This window comes from Scyliorhinus canicula, chromosome 7, assembly GCF_902713615.1.
Source record: "Scyliorhinus canicula chromosome 7, sScyCan1.1, whole genome shotgun sequence".
Taxonomy (NCBI): domain Eukaryota; kingdom Metazoa; phylum Chordata; class Chondrichthyes; order Carcharhiniformes; family Scyliorhinidae; genus Scyliorhinus; species Scyliorhinus canicula.
The window spans coordinates 205517458-205544321 of record NC_052152.1 but is presented as its reverse complement, the minus strand read 5'-3'; the positions used below and the strand labels follow the sequence as shown (position 1 = coordinate 205544321).

The 26864-nt window shown below is 47.6% G+C and overlaps 1 protein-coding gene across 6 annotated transcripts in view; it reads left to right on the top strand.

The window, feature by feature from the left end:
* Window positions 1–22367, top strand: part of LOC119969738 (death-inducer obliterator 1-like) — a 188794-nt gene extending 166427 nt beyond the window's left edge. For all 6 annotated transcript variants that reach the window (XM_038803761.1, XM_038803758.1, XM_038803760.1 and 3 more), the window contains 4 exons: window positions 471–624; window positions 2429–2518; window positions 4925–5120; window positions 19872–22367. In XM_038803761.1, coding sequence (XP_038659689.1) covers window positions 471–624; window positions 2429–2518; window positions 4925–5120; window positions 19872–22138 — 2707 coding nt within the window. In that variant the 3' untranslated portion in view covers window positions 22139–22367. The remainder of the gene's footprint in view (window positions 1–470; window positions 625–2428; window positions 2519–4924; window positions 5121–19871) is intronic.
* Window positions 22368–26864: the final 4497 nt, after the last annotated feature.

Sequence of the window (26864 nt, the reverse complement as noted above, 5' to 3'; positions counted from 1 at the left end):
AAAATCAGGCAGAATGCAAAACCATTGTTACACCTGATGCTGTCAGTTTCATAATCCACTTGGATTTTCCTCACCTTTGTTGTAGATGAATTGAGAAATTGATTGCTATGTTTAACCAACAACTCCATTATCGTTATGTCATGTGGCTGTCAGGATGATAGAAGGTGAACTAGATGGACCTTCGTCTTGTTTTTTTATTCAGCTGTTCCTATGTGCTAATCAACATTTGGAAAGAAAAGGCAGGTTAGTGATTCACTGGCACATCAAATCCCTATTGACTCAGCATTTTTAAAGACAAACAAATGCCATTGTTTGAACATCTAACCTGAATGTTACAAAAATACTTCATATCTAACCGAATGTGAAATTATTCAGGGATGTGGACTCTGGGTAAATGTTCCACCAAATAGGCACTTTGAGGTAGTGTTGCTGCTGTATCAGGTTTGCCTGACTCACACTTTCTGTTACAGGGTTTCAGAGGCAAAGACTCCAGCAGAATTAGATACTTCATTGTTCCTCTCTAACCTGGATGCAATTTGGAAAGGGTTTATCAATATGCATGGTGTAGCAAAGTTTGTCACTAAAGCTTATCCAGTCTCTGGATCTATTGATTATCTCCTAGAGGTAAGAAACATTTTTCTTTTTCACTCCCACCATCTGAATTTTACAGATGGCATTGACTCATTGGTGTAAAATTTCACAAGCAGCACTTTTACTGAATTGACTCACCTTTGGCTTAGGCCTAGATGATGATCTAGACATGGAACAATGAATGCTATCACAACCAAATTCCATCGTATGCTAAGCTTTTCTGAGTACTCTGGGCTGAGATACCTACTCAAGCAGAATACTCGATGTTACAAGGCTGGGCCAGAAATAAATCTGCAAAAGTTCCCACTCCTGACTGCTACCTCGCTATTCCTGCTGGAAATGATGTCTGGAAATTAAATGAGTATGCTGGCTCTGAGAGAACTCCTGCATCAATTTGTAATGATAATAATCTTTTATTGTCACAAGTATGAAGTTACTGTGAAAAGCCCCTAGTTGCCACATTCCGACGCCTGTTTGGGTAAGCTGGTATGGGAATTGAACCCTCATTGCTGGCCTTGTTCTGCATCACAAACCAACTGTCTAGCCCACTGAGCTAAACCAGCCCTATAGCGAGAGCGTTATTCAGTCTGCAAACTGCTAGTTTTACGATTATATTTAATTCCTAGCAGGTGTAATTCGCACTGAGAACTGGGAAGACGGGAGCTGGGATGGGAATTGGATCCTGTTTAAAATTTTAGGACCAATAATGATAGGGCACACACATTAAACACAAGTGAACTCTTCCACTTTTCTGCGAGCTGAGGAGACCGATGACACTTTAAGGATATTTACCACAATGCGCAGGAACAGCCATGAATCATGTTTATACTTAATGTGTAATTAAATGTGGAAACTGGACACTGAGTTTTAATTTTCATATATCACAAGTGATATATATTTAGTGCATCTGACTTGTGTTTGGGATAGCATACAAGACAAGGTCCAGGAAATGATTAAAGTGCAGTTCCTGTGTGGCTTTCAACACCAACCTGTGTTTTAAAAAACTCTCTTCATTTTCTTGCTGGCAAGGTGTAGCAGCAAATGAGACGTAACTGTTCAAACTTTGATATTTCCCAGGTCTTTGGAAGTGTAGTGATTTAAAATAATATTTAACCATGTTCAGGTTATTTATTAAAATATTTTCTGCATGTTAGTTTTGAAGTACAGAATGTGGAGTTTGGAAGCCTGATAGGATCTTTAGAAATTACGACATTAAATATGTTTCTTGTATTGCAAGTTTAAAACTAAATTATTGCAAAATGGCCCTAAGAGGGAAGAAAAGACATGGCTAATCATTTAAAAAGTAATTGTAAAGTGATTAACCGTATTCTTGAATCACTTCACTTTACGTATGCCTCAATTGATTATTCTCAATTCTGATTTAAAATAATGCCGTTGCACATTTTGATGTCACCAGGAAACCAAAACAAAATGTTGTCTTTAATCACATCTGCATTAGCCATTGTCATCAATTTTGAGAGAGAATTTTCTACTTTTTATTAGTCACTAAAAAGCAGGAATTTGTACAGCTGATAAATATTGACTAATTTACATAATTCCAGTCGCCTGAGATTTAATGTTGGTATGAGGTGAGCGGAGGAGGGAAATTTTCACACGTGCTGCACATTTTGTGCTTGGTTTTAGTAAAGGTCTTCACCTGTCTTCCTGTTTGAGTTTTCTACCTGCGATTCTGTGCCAACCTCAACTCATCTTAGCATTTTTAGCAAATTAAAACTTTATTTTTGTCTGCTCTAAACTACCCTGATTGTAGTGCAGAGTTTATTATTTTGTTTTTTCGCATTTAAAAAAAATTATAACTATTTGTGTGTATACTTAGGATTTGCCAGATACAATTCATATTGGTGGCAGGATTTCACCCCACACAGTCTGGGATTACGTAGGAAAACTGAAGTCATCTCTCTCCAAGGTATTGTGCTGTGATTTTGTCAGTGTCATAGTTATCTATTAAAACAATTGTTATGTAAAATTCATTACGTTTTGCTTTCACTTCAGGATTAGTAATTGGGGATTTGCACGTATTTATAGTTAGTTCTTAAATTTAATCTGTCATGCAGCAAAATGTAGCCATAAATATAATATTTCACCTTTTTGTTGCAAGTGTGTTAGTCTGACTTTTCAGCTGATAAAATTATCCATTCAACAATTTCTGGACAGACGTTTCTGACAAACCCAGTCAGCCAAACGCATTCTGTTCACATCATCTCTTCCACTGTTTCTGTTTATAGAAACTAGTGCACTGATTTGAGGTTGCGACAGTACTGGTACCTTTGTAATAAGAGATTGCCAATAGCAGATTTGCTAAGTAAGTTCTTTAAAATTACCCAGTTACTGTGACAGTAGAGCTAAATTTGACCTGACAGAATAGCTACATTTAACAGCATATTGCAACTGCGGGTCAGATTGTAAATCCCACTTGACAGCAGAATTTCTTCCCTCTGATTCCGTTGTAAATACCTGATCTCAGCTTTGTAGCTAGGGTGCATTTTGTAGCCCTCTTAGTGCAAGTGTTTGTCAACAGTTTTCGTGATGAAACAGCTTTTTTACTAGAATTGGAGAACATAAAGAATGCTCTTCGGAATAATATATTCCAAATGAGTGCCCAAAATTCTAAACACTTTTAAGAAAAAATGACCAGAACTATTGTCTCTGACAAGTTCCCGTGTGTGTGTTTATCTGCATACATCTGTCGCAAATGTTCTCCCACCAGCGATTAATGAATACTGGATTCCTAAGGATAATGATTTCAAATACATGCATGTATGCAGTGTTTGACTGCATGAGAATACTGTTGTGAAACCAAAACAGTAGGTTTACTTGTGGAACTGTTGTCAAAAAAATGGAGTAGAAATATGCTTGAGTCCCTTAAGGGCCAAACTGGCTTTCTCAAGCAATAATTAATAAGTGTGTACTGAGGTAGATAACAAAGCTACTGAGTGATTTCATGAGATTATTGAAATATGGGTCTGAAAAGTTGTAACATATGAAAGCAGTCTTGGTTGATTTTTGACATTGGTTGACATATATTTACATTTATATGACAATATGAAACATTCCAAGGTGCTTCACAGGAGTAGCTTGTTATCAGTATGTACTGTAAACTGTAGCAACTCTTCCAAATTTCTATTTCAATTCAATCTGTGACTTAAGCAATTTAATGAGATTCAAACTTTTGCAAACTGGATGAAATAATGCCAAACCGATTCAGTCATCCTGGCTACCAAGTTCCTGGGGCTTCTGTGCGAGGTCCAAATGGAGCTGACTACCCCAAAATCTATCAAAACCAACCCATGCATATCAATTAAATATGTGACCTCTGCCACTTAGGACTGGTGCATAGAATACAATGGCATAGAAGGCCACTGAAATTCATGAGCCTGTAACCATTAAACGGCTGTCACATTTAAAGGGATGTACCCGTTCAGAGGTAAGTGGCCGCATATGGGGACAAATATTGTTACGGCCTTTTGGAAGGCTTTGAGTTGCTTTAAAATATTTGTGAGCCCAAAGACTGTACGGAGAGCCAAAGACTTATATTGGTAGTTGAAGTAATGAAGAGGATGGTGTTGAGTGGGCCACTGCATTGTGAAAAATGGGGCAGAGCTGTTTGTGCAGCATCAGAACAATCATTTTAGTCAAACGGGTCACTGGAGCACAAGACTCCCTGACTGAAAGTTGTATGTGTCCATTTTCTTTTCCTTTCTCACCCAAATCTGGGAATGCCCATAGGATTTTACTGGTTGAATATTGCTTGCTACTGGTGAAATAAGCTACTGATGAACAAGACTGTTAGAGAAAATGTATTGGGGGTAAGCTTGGAATAACTTCAAGAATTAATTCAACACTCAAAATTTAGATCTGTGTCTTCAAGTCTCGACCACGAAAACTCTCCACCGCACATCCTATATGGGCAAACAGTGCTAAAAGAACAACTTGGGTGAATTTGTGTTTAATTGAGAGGATTTGACTTGTCAATGGCATGCTCATTCCGCAGGGCACATTCCCATTCTTTTTGTGTGAGTGTGCAGGTGTGTGTCCAGCAGTGCTGTCCCAACAAACATATTTTGGCGAGGAACTTAAGCTGAGGTGAAAATCACCCATGCTTTTGTTGAATGATGGAACAGGCTCAAGTAGCTGGATGACATCCTGATCCTCTGCCTCCACTCCCTCCCCCGCAGCGTCCTGTATGCAAATATTGAGATTGGGTGGGGAAGGGCTATCCTTGTGATGATGTAGCTACTGTTAGAACTATAATTGCAGTCTAGCATTTGTTTTAAGTGTTTTTTGTTTTTGTTTCTTACCATGACAAATACAGGAAGTCTGTCTGATTCGTTTTCACCCAGCCACGGAGGAAGAGGAAGTCACCTACATCTCGCTCTATTCCTACTTCAACAGCCGGGGACGCTTCGGCGTGGTGGCAAATAACGCCAGGCACATCAAGGACCTCTATCTAATTCCACTTGCTGCTAATGACCCGATTCCCTCCAAATTATTACCTTTTGAGGGCCCAGGTAAGAGCAGATTATTTAGAAACATGAGTAGCAAAATGCAAGTTAAACAACAACTAAAACAGTCATAGATAACCTGGCAACACTGCTGTAATGCATACACACTATACGAACACACCGCTCCATGGTATACTCATGTCCATGTATGGTGGCAGCACTATTTTTTGGAACGGAATTGGCTCTCCAATTTCATCCCCTGTTTTCGAGTTTTTTTGCACCAATTGTGACGGCTCACCATCCCGCTTCCCATTGTGTGTGAGAGCCCACTATTTGACACCCCTCACCTACCACCATTTGTGGGAATCCAGGCTGAATACCTTAAAACTGACTGCAAGTGGGTGTAATATCAACTTAGTTTGGGGGGGGTGGGAGAGAGAGGCCACATGCAGAAGTAACGTGGCTTCAACTCTACACCTCTTCCTCTTCGATTCCTCCCACCTTAGCCAACAGTACAGGTGAGATGTCTGAAGCAACAACCACAGGTGCACATGCACCTCCCAGTGCTTTGTGGCATTTACACACTAATACTTAACCACATTAAGTATGTAAGTAGCATCTTCTCAGTGCACACGGTAGCGAGTGGAATCTATAAATCTCACATGGTCATAATCGACATTGTAGCAGTATAGTCACCGTTTGGTATCATGTGACTTTCTACACCCACTAATTAAAATAAGTTCTGAAAACAGAATAAATGATCGTTACAAACTGTAACGTGATTTTAGAAAATTGGTTCGCTATGCAGGATGATACTTTCAGAAGCAGTTCACTATAGGAACTGCCCCAGTGTTTGGTGTTATGAGCCCAATACTGAAAGTGGCAATCAACCTCCAGATGTCTTTGCACGTTAAAGGGGAAGCAGTTTCATTTGAACTTCTTAAGAACTTAAATAGATTGAGCAGTCTTAGCTTCAAGGTTTTGATTTTTGGCTGATATTGAAACAACCGGAGCAGCTTCGTGGTTTAAAGGTGAGTCCATTCAATTTGAAATGTCTGTCCGCGTGGTAGCCAACACTCCTGAAAGAGGTGTAATTTAACATGAACTTGCCTTGTTTATACTTTCATTACCTTTAAAAAAAATTATTTTAGATATTTATGGCATAATATGATGGTATTCCATCATATTGTAGCTTTTCCAGGATAGGACTTGTGACCTGTCACTGTTAGACACTACTTTCAGAACTGTCTACACCCAAGACTTTCATTTAATGATAAATTGACTTCCTCTCATGCATGACAACATCCCTAGAATTGGACGCAGACTTGACAATATCATAGGTTTTAATAGCACTATGCATTTAGGCAATAGAGGTTTGGAGAATTTAACAAGTATGGTGTCCCCTTAAAGCAACAGCGTGACTGTTTGACTACATATTTGCCCTTTAATAGTTTATAAATTAAAATGCTTGAAGTTTTTTTTTTCTATTCCGTCATACATGCTACTTTATCTCACAAGTATGACCTTGAAACAATGGCTTGAAACATAAGCAGAGGTATGAAACCTGGTGTTATTTGGAGGTATAAAATTTGCAGGTAATTCTGCATCAGAGAATAATTACTCCGCTTCTCTGTGTGCATTTCGGGTTTGACTTTTATTTAGTATCTTCCCTTCTGGAGCTGATTTTTACAGTGGGTAGTTTCTGATTTCCTCACACCTGTATATTTTCTGTATAAATGTTTTTTTTTGTTATTTTCAGTATTGTAACTTTATTTTCATCGTTACAATTATTAATAAAGTTATTTCCAGAACATTGTATTTGGGATTCTTGTGAGTTCGAAGTGTTCAGCATTGGATGAGGTTCAGTTCCAGGCACCATGTCCGCGTTCAATGGGTTTACACCCTTGACAGTGTTTAAATTCAGCGCCTTCTAATGGGAGAGAGATTCAGCAACTGACACTGTGTTAGGATTTGATGCAGTCCAGATGCTGCATACTTTCTTTTTGCAGCATTCAATGTGGGGAGACTCCTGCGTACTTTACCTTTGCAGTGCTGGATGTCGAATTCAGTCCCTGCTCTTTTTTTCGTTGGTCATGGTGAATGTGGGTTAATCCAATGTTTGCAGGTAACAGCTTGCCACCGTTGCTTAACATTTGGGAGGTTTATCCCTGCCTGATATTCATTTAAGCTGTATTATCTGTTTACAAAAACAAATTCCTGAGTTTCCATTGATCCTATTGAATGGAGGAGCAGCCTCAAGGCGGCCAACTCCTCTTCCTGCTTCTTATGGTCTTACGGTACCGCTCTCTAATAGGTTTTAATTTGTTCTAATGTATAAATTAAATTAAATTAACTAGGTATCATTTCGGTTTAATTGTTGGATCTTGCATTCTACCCCATTTTATTTCCCCGTTCTAATGTTCCCTGCATGTATTCCATGATCAATGGGACTGCGATCAGTTTTTCCTTTCTCTTGTATTATTCGCAGATCCTGCATTCTGCTCTTATCTATCTCTGAATCTGATTCAGTACAGATAACACTTGTCCATTCAGAGCAGTTGACTGGGGTAGTTTCAACTCGGACGCTGACCTGGAGGTTGGTGCTGTGCGATTTTTTTTTTTATATAAATATATATATAATATATATATATAAAAATTTAGAGTACCCAATTCTTAATTAAGGGGCAATTTAGCGTGGCCACTTCACCTACCCTTGTGGGAGTGAGACCCACGCAGGCACGGGAAGAATGTGCAAACTGCATATGGACAGTGACCCGGGGCCGGGATCGAACCTGGGTCCTCGACGCCGTGAAGCAGCAGTGCTAACCATTGCACCACCGTGCTGCCCTTGTGCTGTGTGATTACAGCTACCACACTGCCATTAACAATGTTGTGCGGTTTGTAACTTTTTTTTAGATGCCTTTGTGATCAATTCTGTTAACCCATATACTGTTGAGTGAAAGTAAACTCGGTATGATAGCGACGAACCGTGCTTTATCCCTTCCCTTAAATTAAAAACACAAGAATAGTTAGGAAATGACCTATAAGCCACCAAATCTGCTCCTTTTGATCCATGTGTCCTACCCACCCTACCTACCTTCTCACTATGAATAATCTTTGGAAGCTACACATGCTGTCAGCTACAACAGCATTTGTTGATAATTTATTAAAGTTTAAAGTATTACCTTAACAGGCCAGCAATGGTTTGTTTTACACAATTGGTAGTGATTCTGTTTAATTTGTTCTAGTTACACCAGCAATGCAGTATTGCACAGCGGGCAGTAAGACACAGCCAATGTAGTATAGGATTGGAGTTACATGGAACAAAAATCTCCTTCTATAAGGTTATTGGGTTTTTACAACCTACCGCAGCTAACAAACATACAAATTAGGAGCAGGAGTAGGCCATTCGGCCCCTTAAACTTGCTCCGCCATTCAATAAGATCATGGCTGATTTGATTGTGGTTTCAATGCCACTAACCTGGCAGCTTGCGATCCCCTTTGACTCCTTTGTTAGTGAAGAATCTGTATACCTTTGCCATAAAAATATTCAATCGCCCTGCCTCTCCACCACTTTCTGGAGATCAACATTCCACAGACTCATGCCCTCTGGGAAGAAAATGTTTTACCTCATCTCCAACTTAATGGGAGACCCTTTATTCTTAAACTGTGTCCCCGAGTTCTGGTCATTATATTGGGTGCCAACCAAATTCAGTTTCACAGCCTACAAAGCTGGAATTCAACTCATCACTCAGGATTGCTAGTCTAAAACAAAAATCACATGATTGTGAACAGTCATTATCTGTTTATGACTATTAGAAACAATCACACGATTAGGGTGTTCTTACCAGTGTCGCTTTTAGCTCATGAGAATTTACCGTGAAATGCAGAATTGAATTTATATGGTAATCTTGGGTAGAGATCATGAGCTTTGCCTTAATTTATATCCTGCTTTGAAATTGAGGTTTGTCCTGCAATCATGAGCAGAGAGTGACTTTGAACACACAGGCACTTATGTTGGTAAATGCAACAACCAGTTTACTCACAGCATGATCCTACAACTGGCAGAAAACAGGATAAATAATAACCATTTCATTTGTTGGTTTCGGGGGAATGTTGGCTGGAACACATGGGGAAATTGTTGCTCTTCAAGTAGCACCAAGGGATCTTTTTATGTCCATCTGAACCAGTGGAACAGATAGACACTGATCTAATAATAATCTTTATTGTCACAAGTAGGCTTACTGCAATGAAGTTACTGTGAAAATCCCCTAGTCGCCACATTCCGGTGCCTGTTTGGGTACACGGAGGGAGAATTCAGAATGTCCGATCCACCTAACAGCGCATCTTTCGGGACTTCTGGGAGGAAACCGGAGCACCCGGAGGAAACCCACGCAGACACGGGGAGAGCGTGTAGGCTCCACACAGACAGTTACCCAAGCCAGGAATCGAACCTGGGACCCTGGCGCTGTGAATCAACAATGCTAACCACTGTGCTACCATGCTGCCCTTCTCAGTTTAACATTGCATCCAAAAACCAGTGCTGCATTCTGACTGCACAGGAATGTCAACCAGGATTGTTCAGGTCCTGAAGTAGCATTTGAGGCTGCAAACATAATGGGCAAGAATGCTGCAGTTAAGGTTAGCTGACCAGTCGATAGGAACAATGGCTCTGATCATCTTCAGTATCAAATAGGCTGTTGATGGCTTTCCAGTAATTTCTTTACATTCTAATATGTGTCCTCACATTTTTCATTTATGGTTTTTACAGCTGCATTTTCTGAGGCTTGTTTCAACTTCCAAAAGCATAAGTTTTCAATTTTGTTAAACAGTGTCTAACTGTTCCAACCTGTACATCTCACTGAGCTTACAAATAAGCAATGAGGCAGCAAAACAATTCTGGGTAGGTTTGGTAAGTAATTTCAGAATAAGACTGACTAAATTTTGGCTCATTTGAACCAACTCTACAGGCCTGGGCTGAAAATAGTATTTGCCATACTGTGGGGTTTGTGCTGAAGGTTAAACACTGCAGTGCAGAGCGGTTTCAAATAACCACACTTGTGGGGTTAGTAATCAGCATGGGTTCTATAGAGTTTCAAACCCAGTTACTGATGATCAATCCGAACGATTCAAAAACGAAGAACGTGAATCCAGAATGACAGAGTTGTACATACGAAAGTCAGGCAGAACTTTTGTAGAATGTTTTTTTTAATTGAGAGAGGGGGGGGGGGGGGTGCAAGAGAGCTTTCCAAGGAAGGTCATGAAACAAAATCTGAACAAGGTTTCCAGAGATATAGAGAGTGAGCAGTTATTGGAAAGGACATAGAATCCTTACAATGCAGAAGGAGGCTATTTGACCCATCAAGTCTCACCGACCCTCAGAAGGAGTGCCCTACCCAGGCCCGCTCCCCCACCCTATCTCCATAATCCCACCTTACTTTTGAACACTTACGGGGCAATTTAGCATGGCCAATCCACGTCACCTGCACTTCTTCAGACTGTGGGAGGAAACCCACGGAGACATTGGGAGGACATACAAACTCCACATAAGTCACCCAAGGCCGGAACCGAACCCAGGTCCCAGGTGCTGCGAGGCAGCTGTGCTAACCACTGTGCAGCCCTTGATAGTAAGCCTTTTTATTTCTGAATCCTTTTGTTCTTGGTTTATCAAACTAAATTTAATCAGCTGAACAAAGTATAATTAAACGGTCAGTGTCTATAACCTACCATATTCTGCCAATGCCAAGCCCATTGCTTCATTATCTCATGGCTTGACTTCCAAGAACATGGGCAGTACAGTGGTTAGCACATTTGCTTCACAGCTCCAGGGTCCCAGGTTCGATTCCCGGCTGGGTCACTGTCTGCGGAGTTTGCACGTTCCCCCCGTGTCTGCGTGGGTTTCCTCCGGGTGCTCCGATTTCCTCCTACAGTCCAAGATTTGCAGGTTAGGTGGATTGGCCATGCTAAATTGCCCTTAGTGACCAAAAAGGTTAAGTGGGGGTTATGGGGATAGGGTGGATACGCGGGCTTGAGTAGGGTGCTCTTTGTAGGAGCCGGTGCAGACTCGATGAGCCAGGTGGCCTTCTGCATTGTAAATTCTATGATCTATGAACAGTCTCCCTGCCTCAACACTCCACAAGGGTAAATCCATCCAGAATGACTGTGACCTGCAGCCTCTCTCACTCACCATCTTCCCATTCTCAAAGGTTCATTAGATTGATTCCTCAGATAAGAGGGTACTCCTTTGTGAAGAGATTGAATATAATGGGCCTCTGCTCTCTAGAGTTTAGAAGAATGAAAGATGGTCTCATTGAAATAGAATTCTTAGAAAATTTGATAGGACAGATGCTGGGAGGTTACTTCCCTACTTCCCCTAATGGTGGGAAGTCCAGAATTAGGGGACAGAATCTCAGGATGAGCTAACAGCCATTTTGGACCAAGATGAATAATATCTTCACCCAGAAAGTATGGACACTCAGTGGTTAAGTGTTCAAACGGACAGATTCTTGGACTCTAAGGTGATATGGGGATCTGGGAAGAGTTGAGGTAGAGGATCAGGTAAAAGTAAATAAGTAAAGTTGCCATCGTCTCAGATAGCCATAGGCTGCTTTCCCCTTTGAGGGGAAGAGCTGACTGGTGGTGGTTTAACCTGAGGATCACCACACCTCAGGCAAGGGACAAGTTGAGAAGGCGGGGCCTTCATGAATAACCTCAGCTGGTACAGGTCAGGTAGTATCAGTATGGAAGGACTGTATGATTTTTCCTGCACCTGTTTCTTATATTCTAAGCTTTATGTACCTCATCAATCCTTCTCTTTACCCTCCACACTACCAGGTTTGTCTATGTTCCCTTGCTCACTGCACTCAACATTTTGCCTCTTGTTCACTGGAGCTCTGCACCTGCTTCCTTCCACCTTCCCTCTGTCCAAAAACTAAAGAATACACCTCTTCAACCCTCAACTTCTCCTGCTTCTTCCTTCTCACTGAATGTAAATCACTTATGAATGTACCTTACACTTGAGAGCGATGTTAATTGCCAGCAGGAGTTGTGTTTCTGACTTGGACAGGGTTATTTTTAAAATTGGACTCTGTGGTTATGATCCGTAATGCACTGGCTGAATGGAGTGGACCAAGGATCCCATAGTAGCTTTCACAGGAAATTGGATAAAGAAAAGACAAAGAACTCAGGCTTCAAAGAAAGAGAGGAATAAGGCTAATTGGTTTTCACTTTCACAGTTGCAATGGGCCGAATGACCTCCTTGCATGGTTCTGAAACTGGCTGAGCTGTTGGTCGGAGTTCCTCGGCTTGAGAGTGTGATATGGGAACTCTGCTGCAGAACAGCCATCTTCACTGTGTGTGTAATCTGACTGTGCAAGTGCTCTGTTTCACCCTAAAGTGTCCTGGGACAAACCATCTTCACTGCTTCATCAATGACCTCCCTTCCATGATAAGGTGAGAAGTGGGGATATTCGTTGATGACTGCACAATGTTCAGCACCATTCATGATTCCTCAGATAATGAAGCAGTCAGTGTCCAAATGCAGCAAGACCTGGACAATATTAAAGCTTAGGCTGGCAAGTGGCATTCATACCACACAAGTGTCAGGCAATGACCATCTCCTACAAGAGAGGATCTAACCACTACTCCTTGACATTCAATGGCATTATCATCGCTGAATCCCCCACAATCAACATCCTGGGGGGTTACCATTGATTAGAAACTGAACTGGACTAGCCATCTTAATACTATGGCTACCAGGGCAGGTCAAAGGCTAGGAATCCTACGGCAAGTAACTCATCTCCTGACCCCCCATCCCCCAAAGCTTGTCCACCATCTACAATGCACAAATCAGAAGTGCAATGGAATACTCACCACTTGCCTGGATGACTGCAGCTCCGACCACACTCAAGAAGCTCAACACCATCCAGGGCAAAGCAGCCCCGCTTAATTGCTCCTCCTTCCACAAACATTTAAACCCTCCACCACTGATGAACAGTGGCAGCCGTGTGTACAAGATACACTGCAGTAACTCACCATGGTTCATTAAACAGGACCTTCCAAATCCACGATCTCTACCATCTAGAAGTCAAGAGCAGCAGATACCTGTGCACCCTATCACCTGGAGGTTCTCCTCCCAGTCATTCACCATCCTGACTTGGAAATATATATTGCAGTTCCTTTGCTGAGCAAAATCCTGGAACACTATCCTTAACAGCACAGTGGGTGTACCTACACCTCAAGAACTGCAGAGTTCAAAAAGGCAGCTCACCACCACCTTCTGAAGGGCAACTAGGGATGGGCTATAAATGCTGACCTGACCACAGACCATGTCCTTTAAATAATTTTTTTTACAAGTCTTGAGAAACCAGGTCTATATTCACACATAGGGCAGAAATTCATTCAGGGCTCTGTGTCAGCTCGTCCAAAGTGGACAGAGTGACAGGAGCTGAAGCTGGCTGGTCTATGGTCAGTATTATACTCTATATCCCCAGGGTGCACTGGGACCTGCCAGAGGCTAGCTTGCCCTTGTCGGTAAGGAAGTCCAGCGTTAGGGATGGACGGTTATTGAAGTAGGTTACAGAGAGGGAGCATTAGTAAGCAGCAGGGATTGTGTCCTGTCAGATCCTGAGCAGCTGCATTCACCGCCGAATGAGCGGCGGATTTGGAGCAGTTCTTGTGTAAAATGTTTAAGTTGAGGATAGCGGGTTATTTTAAATATGCTCGTTAAAGGAAGAGCCAGTCTCCTCGCTGCAGCAGCCCAAACACAAGCCGCGGAATCCGCCTCGGTGATCTTCCAGCTTTGGGGGGAAAGTGCGAAGATGTCGCCGGCTGCAACTTTCTGTTTGAAGTATTGAGGATGCTCACACCCCAGTTACTCTGTTCGAGTATGTTTGCCCTGAATGAAAGGAAGGATCCCGGAGTGAGTCCTCCACAACCTGGCAACAGGCTGCACAACATCAATGTTAACACAGGAGGCCATTCGGACCAGGGACCTGTGCTATCTCACACTCCCTGCTCTTTACCATAACCTGCAAATCACCCACCATCTTCAAATTGCTTTTTTAAAAATAATTGAATCTAACATTCAGGCAATGCATTCCAGATCAGAACCCCCCCCCCCCCCCCCCCAACTAACTTCATAAAAGATAACAGTTTGATCAATTCTCCCACCTTCCCTCGGCTGCTTTATTTCCATTGAGCTAATGTCCTATCACCAAATACAATCCTGTTTTGTTTTTTGTGTTGCTCGGGTTGTCTGAGCCGGTTGTGAAGCTCTGACTGGAGCTGGCCTCTCTCTCTCTCTCTCTCTCTGCGACCAGCTTCAGTCGTGCGAACGATTGATTGTTGGAGGAAATGAGGCCGCTGTGCAGCGAGGAAGCTGGAGGACCGAGCTGAGTATCAGCTCCACCGTTCTGTGTCTGGGATGCCCACTGGCCTGGCTAGCTGGAGCATTCCATCCGGCAACTCCGCTTCCAGGCTCTGCACGGGACACAGTGCAGCCCCCGGACACTGTGTTCAACTGAAGCAGCTCTTGGCAACGTGGGAGGGAAGAGTGGGATTGGGGGGGGTTCTTGGGGTGGGTTTGTGTGGGGAAGGGGTTTTTTTTGGGTGGCTCTGTGTATGGGGGTTTGGGGTGGGTCTGTGTATGGGGGAGGGTTTTTTGGGAGGGTCTGTGTATGGGGGTTTGGGGTGGGTCTGTGTGTGGGGAATTATACACGTGTCAATACTACATTGTGCCCCCTCTCCTGTAGGAGCTGCTTCTTGTTAGTATTCCGTTCCTGAAACATGAGAACACCCATCGCTCCCTGGCCGAATAGCTATTGTTAACGTATTGACCGCTATTCCACCCTGGAAGACATCCCCTTGAGCAGGACTTTGGAGTGCAATGATCAGGAAGCGGGAGCCCTGTTTAACTCTCCCCTCAATGCACCTTGCTGGAGATTTGCCTTCCCGGAGAGCCCCAAGCTGCTACATTACCCACCAAACCTATCGCCGCTTTACTCACCGGGTTATTAGTTACCTCTGGTGGGACTTGATGAAGACCCAACTCTTTCTGGTTCTGGTGGTCTTGCAGACTGTGTGGGCTGGGCTTTGTAACAGAAGGTGCTCTCCAGGTCTGCCTCCCCGAGAATGGTGGTGTTTATGTGTCAGTCAATGCAGGGCTCCCACTGCCTGGCCCAGCACACTGGGCACCTCAATGCTGACCTCGGACTTGTCCAAAATGATGCTCAGGAGTATTGGACAGGAGCTAATGTATTCATTGACTTAAACCCCAGCACGCGTATTGCAAGAGGCTCCAGGCAGTTGTGTGCTGTATTCACTGTTCCTGTGCCCAGTTGGCTTTGCTGCTTCTCTCAGTGACTATTGCAAAAATAGTTGGTCGTGAAGCTTTTGCGGGGCGGGGGCGGGGGGGAGACGCGATGTAAATATCCTTTTAAAAACATAAAAACAATCCAGTGTTTAGTCTGGCTGGGTAATGCATTTGGTGAAACTGTTCCCTATTTGATGTGTATTGTGACTGGATCTCTGGGAAGCTTGAAGGTGCCAGGAAGCTGCGGAATGCAATGATCTGTGAAGACCCTGAGTCTGGCTTCCAGGCCACCAGATTCCCAACTGAAGCGTGTACGGACAGGGACCTCCCTGCTTCATAGTCGGGAGGGAAGTGCTGCTGTGAAGCAAGAAATCCTCCAGTTACTCAGCGTCTCAACTGCAGATGTCAGAACTCGAAGTGACCGAGGGAAGCACACCATCCCAGTTGGGTTTAAGGATCATTCCCAACATGTTTCCATCTGCTGGAGGATAACTCATTCTGAACAAGTACACACCCATTTAAAAAACCATTGTTGTCTCAGCGACAGCCTGTCCCAGGCTGGTACTTCCAGCAATCAGCAAACGGGACAGACTTGATGCGAGTTCTCCTGGAGGATCAACAACTCCGCCTGACAGGGAAAAGGCCACCTCACCTCCACTGCACTCACTCTGCCTGACCTCCCTCCCTCCAACTCCTCTCCTCACCCCTCCCTCCATCCCCAGCTCCCCCCTCCACCCCAGCTCCCCCCTCCATCCACCCCCAGCTCCTCCATCCATCCCCAGCTCCCCCTCCATCCATCCCTCAACCCCAGATCTCCCTCCATCCCCAGCTCCTCCATCCATCCCTCAACCCCAGATCTCCCTCCATCCCCAGCTCCTCCATCCATCCCCAGCTCCTCCATCCATCCCAGCTCCCCCCACCCTCCACCCCCAGCTTCCCTCTCCACCCATCCCTCAACCCCAGATCTCCCTCCATCCCCAGCTCCTCCATCCATCCCCAGCTCCCCCTCCATCCATCCCTCAACCCCAGATCTCCCTCCATCCCCAGCTCCTCCATCCATCCCCAGCTCCCCCTCCATCCATCCCCCAGCTCCTCCATCCATCCCCAGCTCCCCTCCATCCATCCCTCAACCCCAGATCTCCCTCCATCCCCAGCTCCTCCATCCATCCCCAGCTCCCCCTCCATCCATCCCTCATCCCTAGATCTCCCTTCACTCTCCACCCCAATACCAAAACTGCCAATACCCACCTCAATCCTCACCACCACCTCAACCCTCACTCATCACCTCAACCCTCACTCACCTCATCCCTCACTCACCTCATCGCTCACCCCCACCTCAACCCTCACTCTTCACCTCAACCCTCACTCCACACCTCAACCCGCACCCCCACCTCAACCCTGACTCCTCACCTCAACCCACACTCCCACCTCAACCCTCACTCCTCACCTCACTCCTCACCCCACCTCAACCCTCACTCCTCACCTCAGCCCTCACTCCACACCTCAACCCTCACCCCCACCTCAACCCTCACTCCACACCTCAACCCTCACTCCTCATCTCAACCCTCACTCTTCACCTCAACCATCACTTCTCACCTCACTCCTCACCCCACACCTCAACCCTCACCTCACCCCCACCTCAACCCTCGCTCCTCACCCCACCTCACTCCTCACACCCTCCCCAACCCCCATTCCTCAGCCCCCACTCTTACAAACCACCCCCGCCTCAACCCTAATTTCTCACCTCCATCCTCACCCCACCTCAACGCTCATTCCTCCCCACCTCGCTCCTCACCGCACCTCACTCTCACCTCAACCTCATCCCCACTTCAACCCTCAGTCCTTGCTCCCGCCTCAAACATCACTCCTGCCCCTCATCCCCACCTCAACTCTCACTCCTCCCCATCTCAACCCTCACTCTACAATGCTCACTCTTCACCCCACCTAAACCATAATTTCTCAACGCTCACTCATTACCCTACCCCTACCCTCACTCCTCACATCAGTCTTCACCCCACCTCTACCCTCACTCCTCCGTCACCTCAACCCTCACTCCTGAATGCTCACTCTTCACCCCACCACAACCCTCAATCCTCCCTCACCTCAGACCTTACTCATCCCCTTCGCTCAGCACCCTGTAGCTCCCCTCTTCACCCCGCCGCCCCTCCCCTCTTCACCCTGCCACTCCCTCCCCTCCACCCCACCACTCTCCCCTCTTCACATCGCCACTCCCTCCCCTCTTCACCCCGCCACTCCCTCCCCTCCACCCCGCCACTCCCCTCTTCACCCCGCCACTCCCTCCCCTCTTCACCCCACCACTCTCCTCTTCACATCACCACTCCTTCACCTCGCCACTCCCTCCCCTCCACCCTGCCACTCCCTCCCCCTTCACCCCGCCACTCCCTCCCCCTTCACCCCGCCACTCCCCTCTTCACCCCGCCACTCCCTCCCCACTTCACATCGCCACTCCCTCTCCTCTTCACCCTGCCACTCCCTCGCCTCTTCACCCTGCCACTCCCTCCCCTCTTCACCTCGCCACTTCCTCCCCGCCACTCCCTCCCCTCCACCCCGCCACTCCCTCCCCTCTTCACCCCGCCACTCCCTCTTCACCCCGCCACTCCCTCCCCTCTTCACATCGCCACTCCCTCCCCTCTTCACATCGCCACTCCCCTCCCCTCTTCACATCGCCACTCCCTCCCCTCTTCACCCTGCCACTCCCTCGCCTCTTCACCTCGCCACTTCCTCCCCGCCACTCCCTCCCCTCCACCCCACCACTCCCTCCCCTCTTCACCCCGCCACTCCCTCTTCCCCCCGCCACTCCCTCCCCTCTTCACCCCGCCACTCCCTCCCCTCTTCACATCGCCACTCCCTCCCCTCTTCACCCTGCCACTCCCTCCCCTCTTCACCCCGCCACTCCCTCCCCTCTTCACCCCGCCACTCCCTCCCCTCTTCACCCCGCCACTCCCTCCCCTCTTCACCCCGCCACTCCCCTCTTAACCCCACCACTCCCTCCCCTCTTCACATCGGCACTCCCTCCCCTCTTCACATCGCCACTCCCCTCCCCTCTTCACCCCGCCACTCCCTCCCCTCTTCACATCACCACTCCCTCCCCTCTTCACCCCGCCATTCCCTCCCCACTTCACATCGCCACTCCTTCCCCTCTTCACCCCGCCACTCCCTCCCCTCTTCACCCCGCCACTCCCTCCTCTCTTCACCCCGCTACTCACTCCCCTCTTCACCCCGCCACTCCCTCCCCTCTTCACCCTGCCACTCCCCTCTTACCCCGCTACTCCCTCCCCTCTTCACATTGCCACTCCCTCCCCTCTTCACATCGCCACTCCCTCCCCTCTTCACCCCGCCACTCCCTCCCCTCTTCACCCCGCCACTCCCTCCCCTTTTCACATCGCCGCTCCCTCCCCTTCACCCTGCCGCTTCCATCCTTTCCACTCCCTCCCCTCTATCCCGCCACTCCCACCCCCTCCTCACCTGTCACAGCCCTTCACTTCACACCCTCCCCCTCACTTATTCACCCACTATCCTCGCCGTTTCACTCCCACCCTTTGCCTGTCTGCCCTGCATCTCAACCCTCGCATCCCTCACCCTCCACCTCACCCTCTCCCTCAATCCACAGATCCATCACCATCTCGCTTCATGCCCTCCCCCTCAGCCCCTCCCCCTCATGCACTCATCCTCTACCCGAGTCCCCCCTCAGTCCATTCCCACTCAGTCCATCCTCCTCAGACCCACCCCAGTCCCTCCCCCATTCCCTGCCCCTCCCATTGCCCATCTGCCCTTAACCCCTTTATCTCTTTGTCATCCCCTCTTCTCTTTCCCCTTTTCTCTCTGCCCCTTTCCTCCCTCCTCCTTTCATCCCCCTCCTCAGAGTGGTCTGTTACTCTGCTGAAATTACTTTGATGTGGAGATGCCGGGGTTGGACTGGGGTGGGCACAGTAAGAAGTCTACAACACCAGGCTAAAGTCCAACAGGTTTGTTTTGAATCACTAGCTTTCGGAGCACAGCTCCTTCATCAGGCGAAATTACTTTAAGAGGATCCCTCAGTCCTATTGGATGTTGTGATCCGCCTTGTGTACAATTACAGGTTAAGCAACGGTGTATTTTCAGTCAATACTGTCGACCTCTCGCATTGGTTCATCTGCTGTAATGCAGAGGGACAATTCTGCTCCCAATCTGGCAATGTGAATTATTTATTCAGCACTGGATACGGGTTTCGGAATCTTTACTCTGGATCCAGCTGTCCTGGGGCATCACTTTGTCAAGTTGCTGGGTTCTGCTCTCTCTCTGTGGGATGTGTCTGGATTGGGGGGAACATTAATCGGCACTGCATTAATTGGTTGAAATTTTAAAAATCAAGCATTTTATTGACCAGAAAGTTCAGAATAATCTCCTGACAGTTATTGTTTGATTAGCAGAGTTGTTGTGAATGAAATGATTGATTTTGCCCAGTGGGTATTCACCTACCCTCTCTCTCTCTTTCTCTCTCTCAGGTTTGGAGAGGAAGCGGCCCAGTCTCATCCTGGGCTTGGTGATCAGACAGAAGGGCAAGCGGCGGGGTCTGGACCCTGAAGCCGAGGCTGAGAAAGGAGAGCCTCCAGCAGCCCAGGAGAAGAGGAGCCGGGGGGCGGTGCCAGAGGAGCTGGAGGTGCCGCCTGTCCTGGGCAGCAGGGATGCCAGGGCCGGGAGGAGCACGGTGCTGTACGGAGAGGGGCCCCTGGCTGCCACTCCTCCCGGATCCCCCCCTCCTGAGCCCGGGGGGGAAGCTATGCCAGCCCCTGCCAAAGCCAGCAGCTCTGCCAAGCAGCCAGCTGGCAGCAAGGCCACCCCTACAGCCCCTGCCAAGGTGGCCAACCCGCTCCAGCACATCCTCCAGACCCTGTTCGGGGGCAAGAAGAGTTTTGAAAAAGCCAAGGACTCTCCAGACTCGCCGGTCTCCACCCCGGAGCCAGAAGCCGCCTGTGCCACCCCCCTGCTGGACCCCATCGTGCAGCAGTTTGGGCAGTTGAAGGAGGAGAAGGCGACTCCGGAGGTGGAGGATGATGACAACCGTCCGTACGACCCGGAGGAGGAGTACCAGCCCGAGGCGGACAGGGGCTATGACCTGGAGGATGCCTACGACCCGGCGGATGAGACTATCCTGGAGGAGGCGATGGTGCCAGTGGGTAGTGAGGTGGTGGCAGGAGGGGAGCCCAGGGCCAGGGGCATGGGGGTGACCAATGAATTGTATCTAACCTCCCTCTCTGCCCCCTCACTCCAAGAGCAGCAGAAAATGCTGGAGACCTTAAACCAGCAAATTGAGGAGCAGACGAGAGAGGTGCAGGAACAGGAAGAGGCCCTGAGGCAGCAGAGGGCAGCGGTGGGGGTGTCCATGGCCTGTTTCTCCGTCTCTGACGCCTTGATGTCCCCTCCACCCAAATCTTCTTCATTTAAACCCGAGCTGTTCGAGGTGCCAGAGGCTGGCACTGGGCAGCTGCCAGAGCTGGAGGGCACTGCCCCCTCCGCACTCTCCCAGATGATTGACCAAAGCAGAGACCCTCGGCAGGCAGCAGTCAGGAGGCTGACCCCCACCCAGACACAATCCCTCCGCAGCCCGGCCCCTGGGGATAGTGCAGCCCTCCCGGTCGACCAGCCGCTCCCCCTGCTCTACAACCCAACCCTCAATGCTCCCTATCTCAGCCCCAGGCTGCAGGAAGTTGCTGCCATGGAGGTGCCAGTCCAAACCCAGCTCCCCAGAGAGGGGAGCAGCCCTCACCCCGCTATGCCCTGGGGGGCTGAGGAGGGCAGAGCCCCAGGGGACACACTCCACCCCCCTGTATCCCAGGAAGCTGGTGTCCAGGGCCAGCCCTCCGCCCCCCTGGGGGAACACACCCACTTCCAAGCTGCCCAGCCTCCCCCTAAAGGCTTGTTACCCACCCCCATCCTGCCCCCCCTACTGAGGCCCCCTTACCCCGGGGAACGCGCCACCTTCCCCTCCCCTCCCCGGGGCCCTCACCCCTTTACAAATCCCCAGGAAAGCTTCCATCCCGGGAACATGCAGCAAGCAATGGGACCATTCCCAACTTTCCAACATCCCAACAGCGGCCCCCATTTTCCCAGGCAGGAATTTAGCCGGGAGCCACCCCCCCCTTTCCAGACCCCCAACCCCGTATTCACCAGAGGAGCTCCCGGTCCCCGGTACCGCTTCCCGGGACAGACCCTCCCCCCATTCAGCTCCCAGCCCCCCCATCCCGTGGGAGACCATTCCCCATCCCAACAGGAACCGCCCCCCGCCCCTGCCCCCAAACCCCCCCCGGCTGAGCGCCTAGGACCCCCCCGCCATTCCAGCCCGGATTCCCGGGAGCGGGACAGATCCCGGAGTCACCCAGGCCGGGAGCGGGACGGGTACCGGGGGGAGCGCCCCCAATCCCGCAACCCGGCCGAGCGCTTCCGCAGAGGCAGCGAGGAGCGGCGCCGGGAATTGGGGAAAGGCTGGGAGCGGGAGCGGGGCTGGAACCGGGACTGGCAACGGAGCCGGGAGCGGGACAGGAGCAGGAACCGGGAGCGGGAGCAGGACAGGGACAGGTACAGGAGGAGGGAGCGGGATAGGGGCCGGGACAGGGACAGGAGCAGAGAGAAGGAACGTGACAGAGGAAGGGACAGAGGGAAGGAGAGAGAGCGCAGGGAGGAGAGCAAGGAGCAGGAAAAGGACAAGAAGAGCGAGGGACTGGAGAGCAAAAAAACTGCCCCAGAAACAGCCAACAGCAAACCGGCATCGTGAGGGTCCTGTTGGGAATATCTGGACTCAGTGTGGGATTGCAGCCGCGGGACAGGAGCTTCCTCCACATCACTTTCCTATTGGAATTCCCGCTTCAGTCTTCTCGGCCCCGGGGTGATGGCCCTTTTGGACAACGTGATGTTGTAAATGAGTTTGATGTGGAGGGAGATTGAGTGAGAAGCTGCCACCCACCCACAGATCTGTCCTGTTCTCTCTTCCCCCCCCCCCCCCCCCCGCCATCCTGTCCCCAGCCTCTGCCCATCCCTGCTCCAGGCTGCTTAAAATGGGAAACGCGTCCAACCTCCCGCCTGTCTTGTTAATTCCCAAGTGAAGAAATTGGATCAAACACAGCGTCTGTGGGGAGAGACAGAGAGAGTTCCTGCCCCCAGTCACCCGCACACACATCCTGCCACAGCCTCCAGGCATTCTCTCCATTAAACTTGCTGCTTTCCAATTGTAAACTGAGCATTGAGGGGATGGGGAGTACCCCGGGAAGGGTGTATGTTGGGGGGGGGGGGGGGGGGGGGGAAAGTATCCTGGGAAGGGGTGGGGTGTTGAAACTAATCATTCAGGATCAAAATACAACGTTCACGCCGTTTATTGTGGATTGTGGGTGATGACAGTGTGAGGGAGAATTCGACAGTGACTCTCTCTCCCCCCCCCCCCCCCCCCCCCCCCCCACAGACCCAGCCGGGGGGTGGGGGGACAGGAGGAATATCGGGGGAATGAGAGTTTGTCCCTGGGTTTGTATTATCATTTCTTTTTTTTAATTTACTGATCAAATTTTTTTGTAATGTTGACAATAACCTCTCAGTAGCCACGGGGTGATTGTAGATGTGTCAGCTCCCTAATCCTCCAGCCTCCCATCCCAGTGTTCCTGTCCCATCCAGTTCCTATGGGGGGAGGGGGATTTGGGGGATTCTGTCCATACTAAAATGCAACTAAAGAGCGACGCTGAGGTAGGGACAACAAGTGCATTTGTGGCAACGATGCAGATGAGCGGCCGTTACTTTTATTAAATGCAGTTCTGCAAAAGTCAGCGGGAAATGAAATCTCCGATTTATCATCGATACACAAACGTCCCCCACTTTAATATTAATAAAATCTCTCTGTCTGCAGCCAGCTTTTCCAATCTGGTGTAACTCGGTGTAATTCACTGGTTCAGCCCCCGGGTTACACTGACCTGATTTTTTTTAAAGAATGTGTTACTGAAACTGCAGACTTTATCACTGGATAGAAACCGGGTTTGATTTGTTTACAGGGGGGGTAACGAAAAAATGTACAGTACAATAAAAAAAAACAAGATAAAAACACATCTGGCGTTTGATTTCACTTGGAGACCAATGTAATGTTTCTGTTAAATGTTGGAGCTTCCAGGAGCAGCCAGAAACCAGACCGCCTGAGATCATCAATCCAACAACCCCCTTCTCTCCACTGATATGGACCGGTGCAGTATCTTCAGTCTTAATTCTACAGTCAAAGGATCGTTTGGGCATCAACTAGGCTTCAGATGGGTGAGGGAAGGTGGCCAATCGCCTGGAGTAAGAGGGTAGCCGGAGATGTTGAGGGTCAAAATTCCAGAGGACAAGATTGGTTGAAAGTTGACCTGGCTGGAAATATATGGAGAGCGCTGGGTTAAATGAGAATAGGAAGCAGAAAAAGTAACCCAGGGTGAGGAGGTGAATGGGCTTGTGAGACAGAAGAGCAATGCAGAATGAGCTTCTAGATTGGGATAGTGTTTATTTGTTCATGGGATGTGGACATCACAGAGTGGGCCACCATTTATTCCTCATCCTTAATTGCCCTTGAGGGGCAGTTCAGAGTCAACCACATTGCTGTGGGTCTGGAGTTACATGTAGGGCCAGACCAGATAAGGATGGCAGATTTCCTTCCCTGAAGGACATTAATAATAATAATCGCTTATTGTCACAAGTAGGCTTCAATGAAGTTACTGTGAAAAGCCCCTAGTCACCACATTGCGGCACCTGTTCGGGGAGACTGGTGCCTTGTTCTGTATTACAAGCCAGCTATTTAGCCCAGCGTGCTAAACCAGCCCCTATTTAGTGAACTAGATGGGTTTTAATGACGATGGTTTCATGGTCATCATTAGACTTCTAATTCCAGATTTTCATTGAATTCAAATTTCACCATCTGCAGTGGGGCAGGCTGGATGGGCTTAATGGCTGATTGTTAATTTGTATGTTGGTATCGATAGAAATGCAACTTAACTGTCGGTCAAGGTAAGACGCAGGCTTATTATGGAATACGTGTCTTGGCAGTGGATAGAATGGTTGAACTCTGCTACACCCTAATGGACCTGGCCTCCATCAGCAGAGCCAAGGTGGAAATTTAATTCTGGTAGTAGGGACAAAGCTTCAGGATGAGCCAAGAATAATAATAATAATAATCTTTTATTGTCACAAGTATGAAGTTACTGAAAAGCCCCTAGTTGCCACATTCCGCTGCCGCCTGTTCGGGTAAGCTGGCCTTGTTCTGCGTCACAAACCAGCTGTCTAGCCTACTGAGCTAAACCAGCCCTTGATACAATGCAGACTATTGTTGTCAGAGTTCAACCAGAGGAAGTTTCAGCCCATCCATAGTTTCCTATCTTACAGTCTGGTCAGGAAGCACAACTGGCAATAGAGATGGAGTGAGGCAACTGGGTTCCGTCAGCAAATATCTGTGCTGGGCACTAGCACCAGCAGCATTGAGACCACCCATTTCAAATGCACATTCCCGTTTAGTATTCACATTCAATCCCCTGCTTGGCTGAATAATCTGACTTTGCTTCTTTCTCCCAGTTTGGACTTGATCACAAACAACTTGCTGGTCAGTTTGTCGATTACATTTCATTATAACTTTTTAAAAATCGCAAAGCAAGGAATGTCAATGGGTTTCTTCAAAACAACCGGCCAACCCATTTTAAATTTAAGCTGAAATTTAAACCCCCAAAGTTTCTCTTTTCAGATGCGAGCCCAGCTTCCACAATCTTTCCAATATCTTATAAAAGTCTACTCATATTTGATGATCAGCCATTATGATAATGAATGGCAGAGCAGAATGGCCTCTTTCTGCATCTATTTTCTATTTATATTTCTATGTAAACCTCGCCACCAGCAGAGACACTGCAGAAATTTACAACTGAACTTTTAGGTGAGAACTGAATTCAATCTTTGCCCAGTACACATTGTGCTTCGCCTATTAACCCTGTGAGACATTCCATTGAAGATTGGTTCCATTTACAATTTTCTACCAGGATTTGGGTAAATTCATTTGTTTAAACTGCAAAATTGAAGAAAATGAAATTGATGGTCCTTTAGCAACCTACTAATTGGGCAAAACATTGTAATCTCACCAGTAAATGACAGTTACAGATACATATTACAACACTTTAGTGAAATGAGGCCTCTTGTGAACCACAAAATTGCTGACTTTTACATGTGATGAGCTGAATACCAATCTCACATTGAGATTGACCTATTTGCTATTTGCTCATTCTACAAGGATTTCTAACTTTCACACCTCGGCTGAGTTTACTGACAGGACTCTTAGGCTATCTCCCTCAAACTGTCCAAAGCTAAAACTTGCATATTGGCATTCCAGACAGGAGAGGAAGATAGATACTTGATCTCTACCTGAGATATTAATCAAATGGACCATTGGAGCTGAGAAATCTCACTCTCTGGGTGCAAGAACAGTGACAACAGTGCACATCTTTGGACACTAAGGGACAATTTATCATGGCCAATCCACCTAACCTGCATACATTTGGACTGTGGGAGGAAACCGGAGTACCCGGAGGAAACTCAGACAGGCACAGGGAGAACGTACAAACTCCACACAGTCACCGTTAATAATTTTTATTGTCACAAGTAGGCTTACATTAACACTGCAACGAAGTTACTGTGAAAAACCCCTAGTCGCCACATTCCGGCGTCTGTTCGGATACACAGAGGGAGAATTCAGGATGTCCAAATTACCTAACAGCACATCTTTCGGGATTTGTAGGAGGAAACCGGAGCACCCAAAGGAAACCCACGCAAACATGGGGAGAAGGTGCAGATTCCGCACAGACAGTAACCCAAGCCAGGAATTTGAACCAGGGACCTTGGAGCTGCGAAGCAACTGTGCTAACCATTGTGCTACTGTGCTGCCCAAGGCCGGAATCGAACCTGGGACCCTAGTGATGTGAGCCACTGTGCTTCCTCATGTCCGAAGTAACAGTTTGGGAGTTTGTTAAACGATTCTGACAATATAACCCAAAACCGGTTCCAGGTGAAATGGATAATAGGTAAAATGAAAACCTGTGAACTCTAATATAATGGCCAGATGTGTCAACTGTGACTGTTAGCAGCACCCTTGCCCCTGAATCAATAGGTTGTGTATTCCAGCCCCACTCCAGGCCAAAAATGAAGGTTGAAGCTCCAGTGCATTACTGAGGGTGTGCTGCACTGTCAGATATGCTGCACTGTCAGATGTGCTGCACTGTCAGATGTGCTGCACTGTCAAATGAAACACTAAACTGCTCCCTCAGGTAAATGCTAAATATCTTAAAGCATTCCTTTGATGAAGAGCAACTCAGTTATCCCTGGTGTCTTGATCATTTATTTATCCCTTAGTCAAGATCACAAAAACAGATTACCTTCTCACTACCACCTCTATTTTTGTGGGAGCTTGCTGTGCACTAATTGGCTGCCACACCTCTTGCTTTGCAATAGTGATTACACTT